Genomic DNA, 20,036 nt, shown 5'->3' with positions numbered 1-20,036 from the left:
TAGTCTGAAGAGACCACTTCTGTTGACGAGGTCAAAGGCTTTGGTGAGATCAATGAAAGCAACGTAGAGGGGCATCTGTTTTTCACGGCATTTCTCGTGTAGCTGGCGAAGGGAGAACAGCATGTCAATGGTGGATCTCTCTGCTCGAAAGCCACACTGTGCCTCAGGATAGACACGCTCAGCCAGCTTCTGGAGCCTGTTTAAAGCGACACGAGCAAAGACCTTCCCCACTATGCTGAGCAGGGAGATTCCACGGTAGTTGTTGCAGTCACCGCAGTCACCTTTGTTTTGATAGAGGGTGATGATATTGGCATTGCGCATGTCCTGTGGTACTGCTCCCTCATCCCATCACAGGCAAAGCAGTTCGTGCAGAGCTGAAAGTATAGCAGGCTTGGCACTCTTGATTATTTCAGGGGTAATGCCGTCCTTCCCAGGGGCTTTTCCGCTGGCTAGAGAATCAATGGCATCACTGAGTTGCGATTTTGTTGGCTGTTCGTCCAGCTCATCCATGACTGTCAGAGACAGGGTTGCATTGAGGGCGGTCTCAGTGACAACATTTTCCCTGGAGTACAGTTCTAGGTAGTGTTCCACCCAGCGGTCCATTTGTTTGCGTTGGTCAGTGATTGTGTCCCCTGATTTAGATTTGAGGGGGGCAATCTTCTTGACGGTTGGCCCAAAAGCTCTCTTAATGTCATCATACATCCCTCTGATATTTCCTGTGTCAGAGGCCAGCTGGATATGACTGCATTGGTGTTGCCAGTAGTTATTTGCGCAGCGCCTGGCTGTTCTTTGTGCAGCGCTTCTGGCAGCTTTAAGTGCTACGGATGTTAACTCGCTGGGGGCTTTCTTGTAGTTCAGCAGTGCACTGCGCTTAGCGGCTATGACAGGTTCCTGCTCTTCAATGTGAGATTGAAACCAGTCTGCATTTCACTTCACACAATTGCCATAGGTGGTCATTGCTGAGTCATAGATGGCATCTCTGATGTGGGCCCACTTGGTCTCTGCATCCCCTGTGGGAGTGTTTTGGAGGACTTTTTCAAGTGAATTTAGAAACTTGCGTAACAGCTGTGGATGAGAAATTCTGCTCGTGTTGATGCGCGGGCGGCCCTTCTGCTTGGAGTGATGCAGCTTCTTTGGTTTGAGGCTAACCTTGCTGCACACCAGGGAGTGGTCGGTGTCGCAGTCCGCACTGTGGAAGCTGCGTGTGATTTGAACACTCTTTAAAGAGGCTCGCCTTGTCACCATGAGGTCCAGCTGGTGCCAACGACGTGATCTTGGGTGCCTCCAAGCAACCTGGTGACAGGGTTTAGTGTGAAAGAATGAGTTGGTGATGCAGAGGTTATGATAAGTACACAACTCAAGCAGTCTCTGTCCATTCTCATTCATCCTTCCAATGCCAAAGCGCCCAAGGCAGGAAGACCATGAGTCATGGTCGGCCCCAGCCCTGGCATTCAAGTCCCCCAGCAGGAACAGGTGTTCGGTGTTGGGGATGCTACTAAAAATATTATGGAGTTCCTCGTAGAACTGGTCTTTAGCTTCAGGTGGGGAGCATAGATGCTGAGTAGGTGTACTAGACCAGAGGCGGTGAACAGTCGGATGGACAGTATGCGTTCCGAGCCATTTGAGGGAGGCTCTGTCATGCTGAACAAGGAGTTTCTGATGGCGAAGCCCACTCCATGCTGTCTTGGTTCTTCAGGATCCCTACCCTGCCAGAAGAAGGTGTAGTCTTGCTCTCTTAGAGATCCGCTCGCAGGGAGGCATGTCTCCTGAAGTGCTGCAATGTCCACATTGAGTCTACTGAGCGCGTTATTGATGATGGCGGTCTTCCGAGAATCGTTGATTTGTGTGAAGTCATCCGACAGGCCAGGACACATAGTTCTGACGTTCCAGCTTGCAAAACGAAGGGCTGGTACCTTCTTTCCTTTTTTGGTCGTGCTGTTTAGTCCGGTGTTACAGTCCACTTGTCGGGCAATGACCCTCAGCTCCAAGCACCCATTGAAGCAGGTGGACAACTCCCAACCTCCACACATCCGCCCAGGCATGCGCCATGGAGAGATCACTCCATAGTCGCCTCACAGCGACCGAATCAACACGGAAGGCAGCAGTTACGGGTTATAAGTCCAGCTCAATTGGCGTAGAGATTGGGTGCCACGGGTTGCCTTTGTTGGTCGGAGAGGTCATCGCATCTCACTGGACAGCTACTGCCCGCCTCAAACCGGGCAGCCCCCGGTCAGTAAGGTTCTGTCCCACCACACTCCACCTGCTTCAATGGGTGTTAGTAAGCATCGGGGTGATGAATGATTTGGACTTGGAGCAAAATAGTATATGGGCAGTAGTTTTGGATGAGCTCAGGTTTTTGGAAAGTGCAAGGTGGCCCGCCAGGAAAGCATTGGCATAGATGAGTCGAGAGGTAATAAAGGCATAGATGAGGGTTTCAGCAGCAGATGAGCTAAGACAGGAGTGGGGATGGGCGATGTTATCGAGGTGCAAAATGGCAGCTTTGGTGATGCAGAGGAGATGGGATTGGAGCTCCATGCAGAGTCAAATAGGATGCAATTAAGTCTGTATTGAATCTCCCTTTCCCTTCTGCCAAAATATATCACTTGACACCTCTCTGTATTAAATTCCATCTGCCACTTGTCTGCCCATTCTTCTAGCCTATGTCCTGGTGCAGTCGCTTTGCATCAACCTCACTGTTTGCCACACTTCCAAGTTAGGTATTTTTACGCTCACATAATGTGCAGCGATTGAAGACACAAGGACTGAATCTGAAGAGTTATAAATATGGACTTTTCCTTTTAATAAAGTGGACAATGTGCTTCAAAATGGCCACTGAAGGTCAAAAGACCTGGCTTTGTCTATTCAAACTGTCTTACTGTCTGGTACGCACAAAAGAATACATTCCAAAGCTGAGAGGTGTCAATTACACCCATCCTGAGCCCATCGAGTGACATTTTTGAATTGAATGGGTTTTTCTGAAACAAAGAAGGCATGAAGTGGCCATTGTTGGTCACCAAAGGGAGGGAGATCTGTGTCTCCCAACAGGGGTGAGATATGAGAGACTTTTAACTTAAAAAGTAGCTCTCTGGAGTGAGAGAGAGAGAGACCCAGGTCAAAGCACCACCAAAGCCTGTCCAGCTGAGAGCTGGGAGAAAATCCGGCAAGCCAAAAGGAAGGCACCCTGCTGTGAATTCTACATTTCATTTTGTGCAGCAGAGAATTGGTAGTGATCCCCATTTTACTCTGGGTAAATCCCTTCTCATCCCATTGAAGTTAGCCCACTTCCAATTTTTAAAAGTTCTACTCGAGATTGTTCGTTGCTCATCTTTATTACTAATCTGCTGAGTACCGTTTGAGAGTGGCACACACCCTGAAGACTCCTGCACTTCCTGCCTCTTCCTACTCTTCCAAATGACCAACCATCTACTGTCCTGAATTCTTACTGCCTGTGGGGTGATGACCTCCTGGAACATACAACTCAGGAAACTCTCATCCTCCCTTATTCTTCACAGTGACTCCAGCTTCCTGCCTTCAGGGTTAGAAATCCTGAGCTGGCGCTCAAGCAGCTGGACAGAGGTGTCCCCAAGACATTTAAGTGTCCTCAAGTTCCGACATGGCCCAGGAATTGGCAATCAACAGGTCTAAGTTGCCCATTCAAAGTCTTAAGAAAATTCTCTATGCCCTTCTGAATTCATCAAGATAGAGTACAAGACTATGGATAAAACCTTGCATTTAAGTTATGTTATCCACTGATTCAGCCTTAGTATTAGTAAAATGATTAGTTGTGCCATCTGTTACTTCTGTTCTTGAAGATGTCATTTAAAAGATCTGTTGTCAACTGAAATATGCTGTATCAATTTTCTGCTTATTACCAGAGGATCCTTGTTAATTCAGTGAGCTAATCATGTTAACGAGGATTTCTGTTCAACCCCTGGACTGTAACAGATTGCCAGATTTTGGGGTAGCTTTTTGTCTTCACCACTTGGCAGTAATATAGTAGAGTCAATTGCTTGCCCATTGTAGAACTCATGCAATTTTCATTGCATTAAAATCTCCCTGCCTGTAAATAGAAATCCATACTCTGGTGCATAAGAAGCAATAGATTGCTTATAAAAGTAAATGTTGGCTGTAAGGGAAATATCTGGCATAAGCCTAAAAAAGGACCATGTCCGCATACCTTTTAGTGACTGCACTCTTTGGGCAGAATTTAGTGGAGCTGGTGGGGATCCTGGCACTGGACCAAAAAGGCAGTGGGAACCCCACCTCAGCCATTTGGAGCCCCCCACAGCTCTATTTAACTGCACCAGGCCAGTTAACAGCCCGGCACCAGGATCACAGTCCTTTTAAAAACGGGGACCCTGATTCAAAAGTTGCAAGCCAATCAGAGGGCTGTCAGTTCAGTAGCATTGGTAGCTCCACCGAGAGTGGTAGCCACTGCCAGTGCTACAAGAGGTCTTGGAACCAGGCCTAGCGCTGGAGACCTGACTCAAAGTAAGTGAGGCAGGATTGCTGGAGCCAGTCTGGCAGGCCCCAGTGATGGGGGGAGGGTGGGTGTTAAGTACAGAGAGGGGTGGGGTTCAGTGAGATGGGTGTTTTTCTGCTGGGTGTCCTCCGTGGGCCACAGGTCACTCACGCAGGAGGAAACCCTCAAGCCCGCAGGGAGGTCGTTTTACTGGACAATCTCCCTGCCTGGCAGAGGCCCCCACCCTGCCACTGGCATAATTCCGGCGGTGGTGGGAAGAGGGCCTTATGTGGCTGATAATAGGCCACTTAAGAGCCCCAATTGGACTCTGTGTAAGAATGCCATCTTCAGCCTATTCCGCCCCTGACAAAAATTCTGGGGCGACGGGCTTTCCGCCCCCAGTCTCGTGTCGTAATTCCATGGGCTCCCCCCGCCACTTGCCTGTCTATGGGGGACCCTTTAAATTTAGCCCTTTAAGTTTTGGCTTGAGTGCTTTCAAGCTGTTCATGCACATGATTTCCTGCCCTTTGGCAAGTTCCCAACGCAGCTCCACTATAAGCTGGAAGTTTCCCTTGAATAAACACACAGGGCAGGCCTTGAGAAATTGCTCAAGGTTGGTACAGGTCACTCACTGCTCTGTGCTCTCATCAGTTTTAACATTTGTATCAGAAATTCTTTTTCCCTGTTCCTCAGGCAGCAGGATACACTCTGCTTGAAACATTCATGCACCAACTGCTACTTAAATGACTTTGTCCTGTAAGCCTATGTATCTTTTTTTTTTGGCAGTTGAGCTCCGGAATTCATAATTTGCAATGAAAAATTTGAACGTAGTTAATACAAGAGCAACTAAGTCATCATGAATTTTTAACAAGGCAATTGAAAAGTTTATAATATACCACTCCACAGCATGTGATCTTTCTTTGCTTTCAGGGTCTTCTACTTCAGCTACGATGTCCATGCTCGAACCAAGTCTCTTCTTTTTCAGTGTTAGTGCAAAAGACAAGGCAACAGTGTGCACCATCTACAAGATGCACTGCAGCAACTTGCCAAAGCTGCTTCGACAGCACCTTCCAAATCCATGACCTTTACCACCTCGGAGTGCAAGGGCAGCAGATGCATGGGAACACCACCACTTGCAAATTTCTCTGCAATCCACACACCTTCCTGACTTGCAAATAAATATATTACTGTTCCTTCACTGTCACTGGATCAAAATATTGGAACTTCCTTCTTAACAGCACTGTGGGTGTACCTACATCGCATATACTGCAGTGGCTCAAGAAGGCAACTTCTCAAGGACATTTAGGGATGGCGACAAATACTGGCCTTGCCTGCCGCACTCACATCCCATGAAGAAATTTAATAAAAGCAGCAGATGGAAAAAGCAGTGGCTTTTGTTTTATGGGTTTACATTTTGCTTTGGGGCTCAGTGGAGAAGGCACTGTCTCAAGCTGGGATACAATTTCATGGATGGTAACGGCCCTTTGTTATCTGGCTTGAATAATTGTTCTCTCTACGTGATCCTGCTCAATATGTGCCGATAGGCTTCTCAGCTGTTGATGGTATCTCAGCAAAACATTTAATACTGTCCTCACTCCCCAGTATCCACAAATGAAATTCCAGTCAGCCATCATTGGAAAGTGTTCAAGAGCTGGAACTTTGACCAGTATACGTTTCATTCTCCCTTAGTCAAGGGGCACTGAGGTCAATGCTATCTGCCCCTTCGGCTACTTTGGCTGACATAGGCTAACTTAGCAAAACCTGAGACCTTCTTTGTCTGTATGGGTTAATACTACACTATATTGAGTCTGAGGAATCTGTTCCGCAAGCTCATGAGGTTGCAAATAAATGGTGATTTAAATTTAAGTGGTCATTGGATAGACATATGGATGAAAATGGAATTGTGTAGGTCAGATGGTTTCACAGGTCGGTGCAACATCGAGGGCAGAAGGGCCTGTACTGCGCTGTAATATTCTAAAAAAAACTATTGACCAGGAAGATTTCTGTTGAGTCATTTAGCTGTTTATCTGTCGCAACAATGTTCAGCAAAGTCATTTTATTCCTTTCACCACACTGGAATCTTCCTCACTGATGCATGCATTTTATTTTATTGCACATACTGCAGGAGTTCCATTTGCAAAATAAAGAAAAACAATTTACAGTAACAAAATTGTTTAAGTTTAATATTTAAAATAAAGTTTTTTGCTAATGCATTTAGTAGGTATGCTAATCAAATGTGCTTGCTTAGTCTTTCATAAACAAATAAACTTAATACTATACTGTAATTCTTTAAAGAGAAATGTGATGCAGAATCTGCAGACTACAATTGTTTTTCTTCACTATCTTCATTTTTCAGGATTGCCTTTCAGTGAGAACCTTGGATCCTCTGGTCAACATATCTAGTCTCATCATGCGAAAATGTTTTCCTAAAAATCGCCTTCCCATTCCGACCATTAAAAGTGTTTACCACTTCCAGTTGCCTGTAATCCCAATAAGTGGTCCTGTAGCTCAACTTTACAGTTTAGCTCCTGAAGGTAGGTTTTCAGAACTGTCAACACCGTTCCCCAACCAAAAATTTAAGTGAAAAAGTTGAACTAACAGGATATTAATAAGTGAATGCAAATGCAAGATGCACATTGAAAGTGGGGTGGGAAGCAAAGCTTCACTCCTGCAAAGATCCATTCCTTTCAGTCAGAGACATAAGATGAACATTGATCTTATTCTTGGCAAATAGCTTGGCAAGATCATTACCCAAGGTATTAGGATGCTGTAGTTTTCTCTGCAAATGGCATTAGTTTTGATCACATCTACCTTTAGCCACCAGGGTAGGAATAAGAGGAAAGATCTGTTTCTGAAGGTGCATTTTTTGTGTAATTCTAGAACAAAATAAATCTCAGATGAGACTCAGATAAACTTCCAGTAAATGTTTAGTTTTCTGTTTGTACCAATTCTTTCCACCTATTGGCACCTATCTTATACAGCTGTGTCCCACAGAAATGGGTCCCATATCTAGGAATGGACTATTGTATTGTGTTTTGATTCGGTAATGTCTGATGACCATGTGTGATCATGACAACTGATCTTGTAATTACAGTATTGAATCAGAGAATGCCACAGCACAGAAGGAGGCAATGCGGGCTCCTCCTGCCTTGCCAGCTCCTTGAAAGAGCTATCCAATTAGTCCCACTCCCCTGCTCTTTCCCCCTAGCCCTAAAAAAAATTTCCCCTTCAAGTATTTATCCACTTTCCTTTTGAAAGTTATTATTGAATCTGCTTTCATCACCCTTTCCAGCAGTACATTACAGATCACTGCATTTTTTTCCCCCTCATGTTGCCTCTGCTTCTTTTGCCAATTATCTTAAATCTGTGTCCTCCGGTTATTGACCTTTCTGCCATTGGCAACAGTTTCTCCTTATTTATACTATCAAAATGTTTTATGATTTTGTCCACTTCTTTCAAATTTTCCCTAAACCTTCACTGCTATAAGGAGAACAGATCCAGTTTCTCTTATTTACTCCATGTAACTGTAACTCAAGTCTTTTATCACAAGTACCATTTCAGTAAATCTCCTCTGCACCCTCTACAAGGCCATGACATCCGTCTCTAAAGTGTACAATGATGTGCAGAGACTCTGATCTCTGGCAATTTAAACCAGTTAATATTCCAAAATGATCAAAGTTAACCTGACAGTTCTCTGATTAAGTGTTTGACTGTTATCAATTATCAAGACTTTTGTCTGTTCTACTTCCTCCCACCCCGCCCCACACCCTACCAAGGGAGGCTCACGAGCAAGAAGGCTGCTCTTTCAAAGATACCCAGGAATAAAACTCTGCATTCTTTCTTCAATAACAATTTAGGCAGAATTAACTATGACTAGATTAATTTATGTTAAGATAATTCTGAGAGTGGAATTGAAAGAGTGGAGCTGAATAATACCAGGGGTGGAAGAAGGGTAAAGAATCTGGTATCAAATCTGTATTTCAAAAGGCTAAGTGAAGCTAGAATGCTCCACAGTTACATCAAATATATTGTTCTTTATGATGCTTCACTCCTATTTTCTATTCTTGGGCCATACCTTCCTTGGCCAAGAGACCAAGGTAGACAGATGCCTGTGCTGTGCTTCTGCCAATTCTACTCTTATAGCTGTGCTAAGAGCACCACAGGGTTTTCAGCCCTTCTGTTTTCCCTCTCCATGTAAAGATGTCCCTGCCCTTTGCTCTGGCCTCCATATAGCAGCACTGTTGAGACTGGTAACATGCCACTTTAAGGAATCAACCATATGAACCCCCAACCTGCTACTATGTAATGTCTTCCCTCCCCTTATCCCCCTTTTTTAATTTTTTAAAGTTTGTCATCAATTCATAATTCTCCTTCTCAGTCAATAGAGAGGACTGAAAACAACATAAAATTAAACACAGAAAATGCAAGAAATACTCAGCAGGTCAGGCAGCATCTGTGGGGAGAGAAACAGTTAATAGGCTAGATTTTGTTCCCAGCCCGACATCGGGTTCCATGGCAGGGGGAGGGGAGGAACAGAAAATTAGAGCGGCAGGAGCCGCCACGGAACCTGACGCCAGGATTGCCGGACCGGATCTTCCCGGTGGTGGGGAAGCTCTGTGGTGGCCCCTCCGCCACATTGCGATGGGACCCAAGTTTGCATATGTAAATTACATCTTTGCATGAATTAAAATGTAAACCACAGCGATTTTACCTTCAGTTCCGAATTTCAGCGCGTCGTGTGACACTTGCACCTTCATTTTCCCGTCCAGCAAAAGCTGGCACCATCAAGGTGTGGAAAGGGTGAACTTTGCACTCTGGGTATGGGGGGGGGGGTTGGAGGGGGGAGGGGTGAACTCTGCACTCTGATGGGTGTGGGGGAAGGGGTGAACTCTGCACTCTGGGTATGGAGGGGGAGAGGGGTGAACTCTGCACTCTGATGGGTATGGGGGAGGGGGGAAGGGGTGAACTCTGCACTCTGATGGGTATGGGGGAGGGAGGAAGGGGTGAACTCTGCACTGATGGGTATGGGGGAGGGGGGAAGGGGTGAATTCTGCACTCTGATGGGTATGGGGGCGGGGGGGAAGGGGTGAACTCTGCATTATGATGAACTGTTTGCAGGGCTGGCAGCCTTTTAAAAATGGCACCAGCACCTGCTCCTTCAACAGGCGATGCTGTGATTGGTGTCGCCGAAGCCGTCCCCTCCATGTGATTGGGGGTGCATAACCGACATCAATATGTAAAGTGGCCGCCCGCAGCAGCACAGGTCCCATGGGGGACGGCCACCATGTTCTGCATTTGCATTTATATACCACTTTTCGCAACCTCACAATGTCCCAAACTGCTTTACAGCCAGTGCAGTACTTGTAGACACTTTTGTAATGTAGGAAAGAAGGTAATGGTGAGCCTTCCCCTTGAAGCATTTGTTTTACAATTTGATGGCTTGTCAGGCCACTTCAGTGGGTGCAAAGGTCAACTGTGTCATGTGGCATCTGGTGTCACTTGCAATCCAGACTGGGTATGTCTCCAATTATATGTCTTGTTCTCAAGTATATTACTATAAAAGGATTTAATATACCTTCAATTATTAAACTGTTTTACTTGCAAAATGGATTCCTTTTCTAACATTTTTGGAACTGGGATCAAGATCCTCAAAAGTAAATTTTTAATGCTCCTCTTTTCTTTGCAAAAAGTAATGGAAGTTCCAACCATGTTTGATTATCAAGGGGTAATGAGTATGCCAATTGATTTTATGCCATAACAATTTAACATATGTCAATTAACACTATAATAGTAAAATAATCTTAACATAATGCAGAAAACAAACCTACTGAATAACACCAAAAGTATATTTTTGCAGGGAGCATTGTAAAATATTATAATTTTAAAACTTTGGCATGACAAAACCAACCATGAAATTATTTGAGTGTACTGGGGACTACAAGGGGTATGTTTTTCAATGAAAAGAGAACTGGGGGCTGGCATTAAGCAGACATAATACAAGAAGTTTAGTTAAGACCAATCAAACAGCTATTCTAATGATGGTTACAGATAGTAGTTCCAGATAATAGTGACAAATGTACCATAATGAGAAGCTCAATGGTTATAAAAAACAGTTAATTGCGGTGAACTAACTAGCTAGCAGTCGCTGCGTTAGCACCTTTCAAGTTGAGTACTAAAAGGTTCTAAACCAATGAACTTGACTGAAAGTTCTTAACTAACCTCTGGATTGTTGGTTAGAGTTTGGATGACTTATTTATCCTTTTTTTGTTTTAGTTGATGATGTTGTAGATGAAAGTGATGACACTGATGACACTGAAGTCGAAACAGACAATGAAAATGAAGAAGAAGAAAAAGATGAAAACAAGCAGGTGCTGGACTTATTTTGTTTACAAGTTACACTAATTATAGGTTTAACACCAAGAATAAAATAATTTGCCTTTAAGATGCATGAGGCTTGGCAAAAATAAGCAGTAAAATAAGTTAGAGGTTGTGATCTATTGGATGTGTACCATTCACCAAAACTGTACGCTAAAAGAAATACAGGTACTTCAATAAGGTTGGAAAAATAGAGGAAAAGGGAGAGGCGAAAAGAATTGATGGAGATGGAATTAATGAATTTTATTTGAAAATTATTGAAAGCCTTTTGGTGATCTGAAAGATAATTAGTGAAGCGATGAAGAGCTAAAAGGTATTTGAAGAATTCATATCATAGCTTTTCCTATAGTATGGGCTGGACTACCTAACTTGTCTGGATGTTTGTTCCATACAAGACAACTTCTCCGTCTTCCCTGAGTGCCATATATCCTTGCAATTCATACTTTCTTCCACCATATAGGGTCAACGACATCTCTTATTCCTATAATATTGTAATTAACTATTTTCACCAGTGGCTTTCGTTTCACCACTATTTAGAAAGCGTTTTGCCTTCTATATATGCATTTAATGTGATTGTTGACTCCTTAAATCCAGTCCCCCTTCACCCCACATTCAGATTAACTAGATTTGCTGCCTGAATATGCTCCTGAGATGCTGCATTCTTGGCACCGTCCTGATCACTTCCACCATCCTGTCTGTTACAATACATAGTCCAGTCTCTCTGCCTTTCACTCACTCATTCCCTCATTTAGATTAAATGATGCCCAATAACCATTTCTGTGATCCCTGAAAGTGTCTCAGTGCTTGCTTGCTGTATTTAGATACAGATGATCACTCCTGTGCCATCTCTGCTTATCACAAAAAACCATCTGAGTTATTGACTAACTTGGCTTTGTTCCTCATGCACCATTCAACTGACTGGTTTTTTACCAATCTCAGTTTTCCTGTTAGTCTTACCCTATGTCCGATCATATTATTTCGCATCCTCTCTGTTTTCCTAACCTGCTCCTACATTTCTATTCTCTGGGTACTCCCACTAGCCTTTCTTCATATTGAACAGCTCCAGAACCAAGTAGGCAGGTCAATATTTTATGTACATTCTCTTTGGGACACAAATAACAAACCAGTCTGCTAAGTATTATATCTCTCACTGCTACTGTCGCACTGATTTTCCTTCCGTGTCTGCTGATCGAACTGTCTCATCTATAGTCATAGATGTACTGTGCCCCCAGCTTTGTCTCACATTTCAGCGGCATTTCAGTTTCAGCGGCAATTTTCTATGTCTCAACCTCGTTGTCCTTGTACATTTTCCGCCTTTTTTCCCATATTAACCCATTCATCATCTGAATTGTCAGTGTCACCCCGGTCTTCCCTTCCAGTGGTTCTTCCTTGGCTTGTCCCTTTTGTGAAACTTCTAGACCTGCTTCCGATCTGCAGTTCTCGATCCGACTGGAAAGTTTATCGGCACAATACGAATTTTTCACAATTATCAGACTCTTGAACGCCTGAACACTTCTCTGTGGTGCTTTGATTAGCAGAGATCTATTATGGGAGTGCCTAGATCGGAATTCCTCACTTTTGACAGCTGTGAATGTTTCACAATACAAATAGGCTGTTGCACTCGTATCCCTCTCCATTTCTTGTGTGGCCAAGCCCAGATTGAAATGGGTTTGCTGGATTGAAAGCCTTTTAGTGAATCTTTAACTATTAATTTTTAAAATATTATATCCTAATTTCTTATCTGTACTATTCTTGAAACTTTGGGCTGCATGTTAAGACTCTACCGCCAAAGTAGGCAGCGGACGTAAAAAAGTCCGGACTCTGTGCATGGGGACCATGTCACGGAGCCATCGTGATTTCAAACGTGGCAGCTCATTTGCATGGCCGCACCGGCTGCCCCCCGCAATGATGTGGAGGGGGCGGACGAGCCATCGCCGGCAATTGCGCCTGCGGCCACTTCTAAAGGGCTTACAACCCTCAATGTACATTTAAAATTTAAAGGGCCAGTTAATGGAAAGTTTGGAAAAATGAATGAGATGACCTTTCCATGCATTCTCCCACACCCCCAATGGCATATCACAACATTCCTGCCCTTTTCTCCCCCGGAATTCCTATATTCAAAATTTGGCCTTCTCCCCCACCCCCCTCCACAAAATTCAGCACCTTTATCCTTTGCCCCGTTCCCATCACCCCGCCCCCAACACATCCGCGTCTTTCTAATCCCTCTATCCCCCTCCCTCACAGAGACAAAAAACCTTCCCCCCCCCCAAGGTGTCGCGCCACGTTTCCCTGAACTGGGATTCGAAGGCGTGGCATTTTCGGCAGCAAGTGTGAAGATGGCAACATGATGGCAGGATTGCTGCGGGATGACTGGTAAGTAGGCATTTACGTATTTTAATGTGGGTCCTGTCGCTGAGCGGCGGGGCAGCCGCAACGAGGCCTCGCCGCCACCGAGATTGGTTGGGGGCCTGCTGACGTCGGGGTCGGTGGCGGGCCTCCGCTGTACCGATCTTTATTCCCCCTCCCCCCCGCCATTGTTCTTGGTGGCGGAGGGCCTTTAAAATCCAGCCCTTTGTCTTTAAAAGAGAGTAGCATTTTTTGTATTAATTGACAATGTAAGGGATGATTTGGTGGATCAGCTCCAGGCAGTTCTTGGCTTGCACTTTCATGGAATGTTTTTACTCAGTGGATGATTCTAATCACTTGCTTTAAGAACTGCTTGTAAAGTTTGAAAACCTGCTGTGTACAAGTTATGTAACATCTTGTTTTAACCACTCAGAACGATGATATTGAAACTGATATTAACAAGTTAAAGCCAGTGCATGAATTGGGGCGGCCAATAGAAGAATTGGAAGTATACAAACAGTTTTTCCCAGAGCTCACAGAAGACTTTCAGGTAAAAAAAAATCCATTCTGCTTTGTGCACTTCGACATTCATCACTTCAGAACTGGACAGCATTGCAGATTTTAGCCTTTGCTTTCTCTTCCTTTGGAGCTGTCTGAGGCAAATTCTGTGTCTGTTCAGTGAAGATGTGATGCGTTATGTTCTACACTAAACAGGACAGCAGAGATATGAAGAATGAGCAGGACGTTTCCAGTACTGTAGAATGTGGGCACACACATTGGTGTAACTGACTAGTGTTAGCATAAAACCTTTTTAAGCTGCTTTAATATCCGCTGTGTGAGATCTGCACCAATATTACTGACTCCTGAAATGTGGGTCTCACACAGATGGCTGCAAACTGAAGGTAATACTGCCAGAAATATCTGAAAACAGCTGTCAGAATAAACCATTTAGCAGGTCATAGAGAGATACAGCACTGAAACAGGCCCTTTGGCCCACGAGTCTGTGCCGACCATCAACCACCCATTTATACTAATCCGGCAGGGGGATGGGATGGAAATTGTAGTTCCAGTGAACAGGATGTTGAGAGTAGTGAGGTCAGGGATAAGGTTACAAGGACGCAAGAGGGCATTGGCAAGCAAGAACTTGGTTTAAAGTGTGTCTACTTCAACGCCAGGAGCATCCGGAATAAGGTGGGTGAGCTTGCAGCATGGGTTGGTACCTGGGATCTCGATGTTGTGGCCATTTCGGAGACATGGGTAGAGCAGGGGCAGGAATGGATGTTGCAGGTTCCGGGATTTAGATGTTTCAGTAAGAACAGAGAAGATGGTAAAAGAGGGGGGGGTGTGGCATTGTTAATCAAGGAGAATATTACAGCGACAGGAAGGACGTTTGAGGACTCGTCTACTGAGGTAGTATGGGCCGAGGTTAGAAACAGGAGAGGAGAGGTCACCCTGTTGGGAGTATTCTATAGACCTCCGAATAGTTCCAGAGATGTAGAGGAAAGGATAGCGAAGATGCTTCTCGACAGGAGCGAGAGTAACAGGGTCGTTGTTATGGGGGACTTTAACTTTCCAAATAGTGACTGGAAATGCTATAGTTCGAGTACTTTAGATGGGTCAGTTTTTGTCCAGTGTGTGCAGGAGGGTTTTCTGACACAGTATGTAGACAGGCCAACCAGGGGCGATGCCACATTGGATTTGGTACTGGGTAATGAACCCGGCCAGGTGTTAGATTTAGATGTAGGTGAGCACTTTGGTGATAGTGATCACAATTCAGTTAGGTTTACCTTAGCGATGGGCAGGGACAGGTATATACCGCAGGGCAAGAATTATAGCTGGGGGAAAGGAAATTATGATGCGATTAGGCAAGATTTAGGATGCGTAGGATGGGGAAGGAAACTGCAGGGGATGGGCACAATCGAAATGTGGAGCTTATTCAAGGAGCAGCTACTGCGTGTCTTTAGAGTTTAGTTTAGAGTTTAGAGATACAGCACTGAAACAGGCCCTTCGGCCCACCGAGTCTGTGCCGACCATCAACCACCCACTTATACTAATCCCATATCCCTACCACATTCCCACCTGTCCCTATATTTCCCTACCACCTACCTATTCTAGGGGCAATTTTTCATGGCCAATTAACCTATCAACCTGCAAGTCTTTGGCATGTGGGGGGAAACCGGAGCACCCGGAGGAAACCCACGCAGACACAGGGAGAACTTGCAAACTCCACACAGGCAGTACCCGGAATTGAACCCGTGTCGCTGGAGCTGTGAGGCTGCGGTGCTAACCACTGTGCCGCCCCACTGTGTCCTTGATAAGTATGTACCTGTCAGGCAGGGAGGAAGTTGTCGAGCGAGGGAGCCGTGGTTTACTAAAGAGGTTGAAGCGCTTGTCAAGAGGAAGAAGAAGGCTTATGTTAGGATGAGACGTGAAGGCTCAGTTAGGGCGCTTGAGATTTACAAGCTAGCCAGGAAGGATCTAAAGGGAGAGCTAAGAAGAGCAAGGAGAGGACACGAGAAGTCATTGGCGGATAGGATCAAGGAAAACCCTAAGGCTTTCTATAGGTATATCAGGAATAAAAGAATGACTAGAGTTAGGTTAGGGCCAATCAAGGATAGTAGTGGGAAGTTGTGTGTGGAATCAGAGGAGATAGGGGAAGCGTTAAATGAATATTTTTCGTCAGTATTTACAGTAGAGAAAGAAAATGTTGTCGAGGAGAATACTGAGATTCAGACTACGAGGCTAGATGGGATTGAGGTTCACAAGGAGGAGGTGTTAGCAATTTTGGAAAGTGTGAAAATAGATAAGTCCCCTGGGCCAGATGGGATTTATCCTAGGATTCTCTGGGAAGCCAGGGAGGAGATTGCAGAGCCTTTGTCCTTGATCTTTATGTCGTCATTGTCGACAGGAATAGTGCCGGAGCACTGGAGGATAGCAAATGTTGTCCCCTTGTTCAAAAAGGGGAGTAGAGACAGCCCTGGTAATTATAGACCTGTGAGCCTTACTTCGGTTGTGGGTAAAATGTTGGAAAAGGTTATAAGAGATAGGATTTATAATCATCTTGAAAAGAATAAGTTCATTAGCGATAGTCAGCACGGTTTTGTGAAGGGTAGGTCGTGCCTCACAAACCTTATTGAGTTTTTTGAGATGGTGACCAAACAGGTGGATGAGGGTAAAGCAGTGGATGTGGTGTATATGGATTTCAGTAAGGCGTTTGATAAGGTTCCCCACGGTAGGCTATTGCAGAAAATACGGAAGTATGGGATTGAAGGTGATTTAGTGCTTTGGATCAGAAATTGGCTAGCTGAAAGAAGACAGAGGGTGGTGGTTAATGGCAAATGTTCATCCTGGAGTTTAGTTACTAGTGGTGTACCGCAAGGATCTGTTTTGGGGCCACTGCTGTTTGTCATTTTTATAAATGACCTGGAAGAGGGTGTAGAAGGGTGGGTTAGTAAATTTGCGGATGACACGAAGGTCGGTGGAGTTGTGGTTAGTGCCGAAGGATGTTGTAGGGTACAGAGGGACATAGATAGGCTGCAGAGCTGGGCTGAGAGATGGCAAATGGAGTTTAATGCGGAAAAGTGTGAGGTGATTCACTTTGGAAGGAGTAACAGGAATGCAGAGTACTGGGCTAATGGGAAGATTCTTGGTAGTGTAGATGAGCAGAGAGATCTTGGTGTCCAGGTACATAAATCCCTGAAAGTTGCTACCCAGGTTAATAGGGCTGTTAAGAAGGCATATGGTGTGTTAGCTTTTATTAGTAGGGGGATCGAGTTTCGGAGCCACGAGGTCATGCTGCAGCTGTACAAAACTCTGGCGAGGCCGCACCTGGAGTATTGCGTGCAGTTCTGGTCACCGCATTATAGGAAGGATGTGGAAGCTTTGGAAAGGGTGCAGAGGAGATTTACTAGGATGTTGCCTGGTATGGAGGGAAGGTCTTACGAGGAAAGGCTGAGGGACTTGAGGTTGTTTTCTTTGGAGAGAAGGAGGAGGAGAGGTGACTTAATAGAGACATATAAGATAATCAGAGGGTTAGATAGGGTGGATAGTGAGAGTCTTTTTCCTCGGATGGTGATGGCAAACACGAGGGGACATAGCTTTAAGTTGAGGGGTGATAGATATAGGACAGATGTTAGAGGTAGTTTCTTTTCTCAGAGAGTAGTAGGGGCGTGGAACGCCCTGCCTGCAACAGTAGTAGACTCGCCAACTTTAAGGGCATTTAAGTGGTCATTGGATAGACATATGGATGAAAATGGAATAGTGTAGGTCAGATGGTTTCACACGTCGGCGCAACATCGAGGGCCGAAGGGCCTGTACTGCGCTGTAATGTTCTAATCTAATCTACATTAATCCCATACCACATCCCCACCTTCCCTCAATTCTCCTACCACTTACCTACACTAGGGGCAATTTACAATGGCCAATTTACCTATGAACCTGCAAGTCTTTGGCTGTGGGAGGAAACCGGAGCACCTGGCGGAAACCCACACGGTCACAGGGAGAACTTGCAAACTCTGCACAGGTAGTACCCAGAACTGAACCCGGATTGCTGGAGCTGTGAGGCTGTGGTGCTAACCACTGCGCCACTGTGCAGCCCTAGGTCTTCTAAGCTGTTGTTTTTAGTAAACCTTGACAGCTTTACGTTTTCAGCTATTGAGAGACCTATATTTTGAGAGCTCAGGGCATTAGTGCCTGGCTCAGGGATGTGAAAGCAACTTTATATTGATGTCAGTGAGGTATTTGTGTTGCTGGCTCCTGAAGCACATTTCTCACTCAGCTGGTAGCAACCCCAATGCAAACCTACCAGATTTGCTGCTAGATCTAACCACCAGTATTTGGTGAATCTGGCAAATTTACTATGGGGTTTTTGTCTGCTGAGTGAGACCTATGGCTCAGGACTGGCAGAGCAAACATTTCAGCAACAAAAAAGCTGGAAAATCGAGAAAAGTTGGCAAATTGACAAATCCCTGGACAGAGTTAAGATTGCAGCCCCTGATGACATCCCAGCTGTAGTGATGAAGCCTTGTCCCCTAGCTAAACTGTTCTCGTACACTACAGCACTGGCATCTAACTGACAATGTAGAAAATTGCCTAGGAAAGTCATGTCCATAAAAAGCAGGGCAAATCCAACCAGGGTAATTGCTGTTTTAGCAGCCAACTCGCAGTCATCACCAAAGTTGTACAGTCATTACAGCATAGAAGGAGCCCATTCAGTCCATCAAGTCCATTCCAACTCTGTAGAGCAATCTAATCAGTCCCATTTCCTTGCTGTATCCCCATAGCCCTGCAAGTTTATTTCCCTCAAGTGCCCATCCAATGTCCTTTCGCAATCATTTATCGTCTCCGCCTCCACCATCCTTGTAGGCAGCGAGTTCCAAGTCATTACCGTTCACTGCGCAAAATAATCTTCCTCACATCCCCCCTACATATCTTGCCCAAACCTTAAATCTGTGTCCCCTAGTTCTTGTACCATTAGCAAATGGGGAGCAGCTTTTCTTTGCCTACCTTATCTAAACCTGTCATAATTTTGTGCACCTCTATCAAAACACCCCTCAATCTCTTTTGCTCCCAGGAAAACAACCCCAGCTTCTCCAACCTAACCTTGTAACTAAAATCTCTCATCACTGGAACCTTTCTCCAAAATCTGCTCGGCACCCTCTTAAGGACCCTCACATCCTAATTAAAGTGAAGAAACCACTTACTCCAAACCTCATTGCAGCTTTGGTCCAAGAATGGAAACAAGACCTGAGTTCTGAAGCTAAGATGAGAAACCATGATATGATAATCAAACAATAAGGAATGTATTTAACTCAAGATTTATGTGCAAATCTGACTACAGAAAACTTCCCATGAGATTCAAGGTGAACTAATTAAGTGAAAATATTGTACGCGATGATGTCTGTTCTAATGTTGAAACATAAAATGTACAATTTGGGACCTGCAGTCATCATTGTTGATGTTCACTATGCTTGCACAATGCTTCTGGTCCACAAGTTTTTGGGGCGGGGGTGGTGATGTGGATGTAATGTGGCATTTTCAGGTTGCTGCATAGTGTTCTTATTAACTTGTCTTGATGTAGTGATTGCTGATGTGAAGTTAACTGTTAGCTTTACTGACATTTACGGTTAACTGCCAGAGGGAATATTTTTGTTTGTGCTTTTTGCTTTTCACACTTTTTTTCTTCTCCTCCTACTTCACCCCACAGCTTCAAAGATGTTTGATCTGGAAGACCAAAAAGCATAAAACCTGAATGAACAAAATGAACATGGGAACAATAGTAGTACTCTTGATTTACTTACATTTTTCCTTTTTCACTACATAATCCTCTACTTAGTTTGCTTAATTAACAAGATTGAAATGAGCAAAAGTCCTTGGCAGGTCCAAACCCATCCACCCTGGCCTTTTTTGCTTCATTTACTGCTTATTACCTTCGTCATCAAATTCTTCAATGTGGGCAGAAGTTAACTTCTGATAAATTAAATAAGCCTTATGGTCTAATTTTACTCATCATGTTTAGTTTAGTTTAGAGATACAGCACTGAAACAGGCCCTTCGGCCCACCGAGTCTGTGCCGACCATCAACCACCCATTTATACTAATCCTACACTAATCCCATATTCCTACCACATCCCCACCTGTCCCTATATTTCCCTACCATCTACCTATACTAGGGGCAATTTATAATGGCCAATTTACCTACTAACCATCATGGTGGTTATCATTGCATTATTACAGAACCTTGCAAGTGTCATTTGGATACACATGCCTACAGACTGCCAAGTAAATTTGTGGCAAAGATCTAGAATAGCTATGACATGACTTAAAGCAGTCATAATCCAGTTGTGAGATTTACG

The 20,036-nt window shown here is 44.6% G+C and overlaps 1 protein-coding gene across 8 annotated transcripts in view; it reads left to right on the top strand.

Annotated features, from left to right (window-relative positions):
* agtpbp1 (ATP/GTP binding carboxypeptidase 1) overlaps nucleotides 1-20,036 on the top strand; it is a 426,905-nt gene that overhangs the window by 191,499 nt on the left and 215,370 nt on the right. For all 8 annotated transcript variants that reach the window (XM_068030050.1, XM_068030049.1, XM_068030054.1 and 5 more), the window contains 3 exons: nucleotides 6,819-6,996; nucleotides 10,736-10,830; nucleotides 13,617-13,733. In XM_068030050.1, coding sequence (XP_067886151.1) covers nucleotides 6,819-6,996; nucleotides 10,736-10,830; nucleotides 13,617-13,733 — 390 coding nt within the window. The remainder of the gene's footprint in view (nucleotides 1-6,818; nucleotides 6,997-10,735; nucleotides 10,831-13,616; nucleotides 13,734-20,036) is intronic.

Source organism: Heterodontus francisci, chromosome 4 (assembly GCF_036365525.1).
Source record: "Heterodontus francisci isolate sHetFra1 chromosome 4, sHetFra1.hap1, whole genome shotgun sequence".
NCBI lineage: Eukaryota > Metazoa > Chordata > Chondrichthyes > Heterodontiformes > Heterodontidae > Heterodontus > Heterodontus francisci.
Note: the sequence above shows the minus strand (reverse complement) of the source record. Positions and strands in the feature narration are given on the sequence as shown.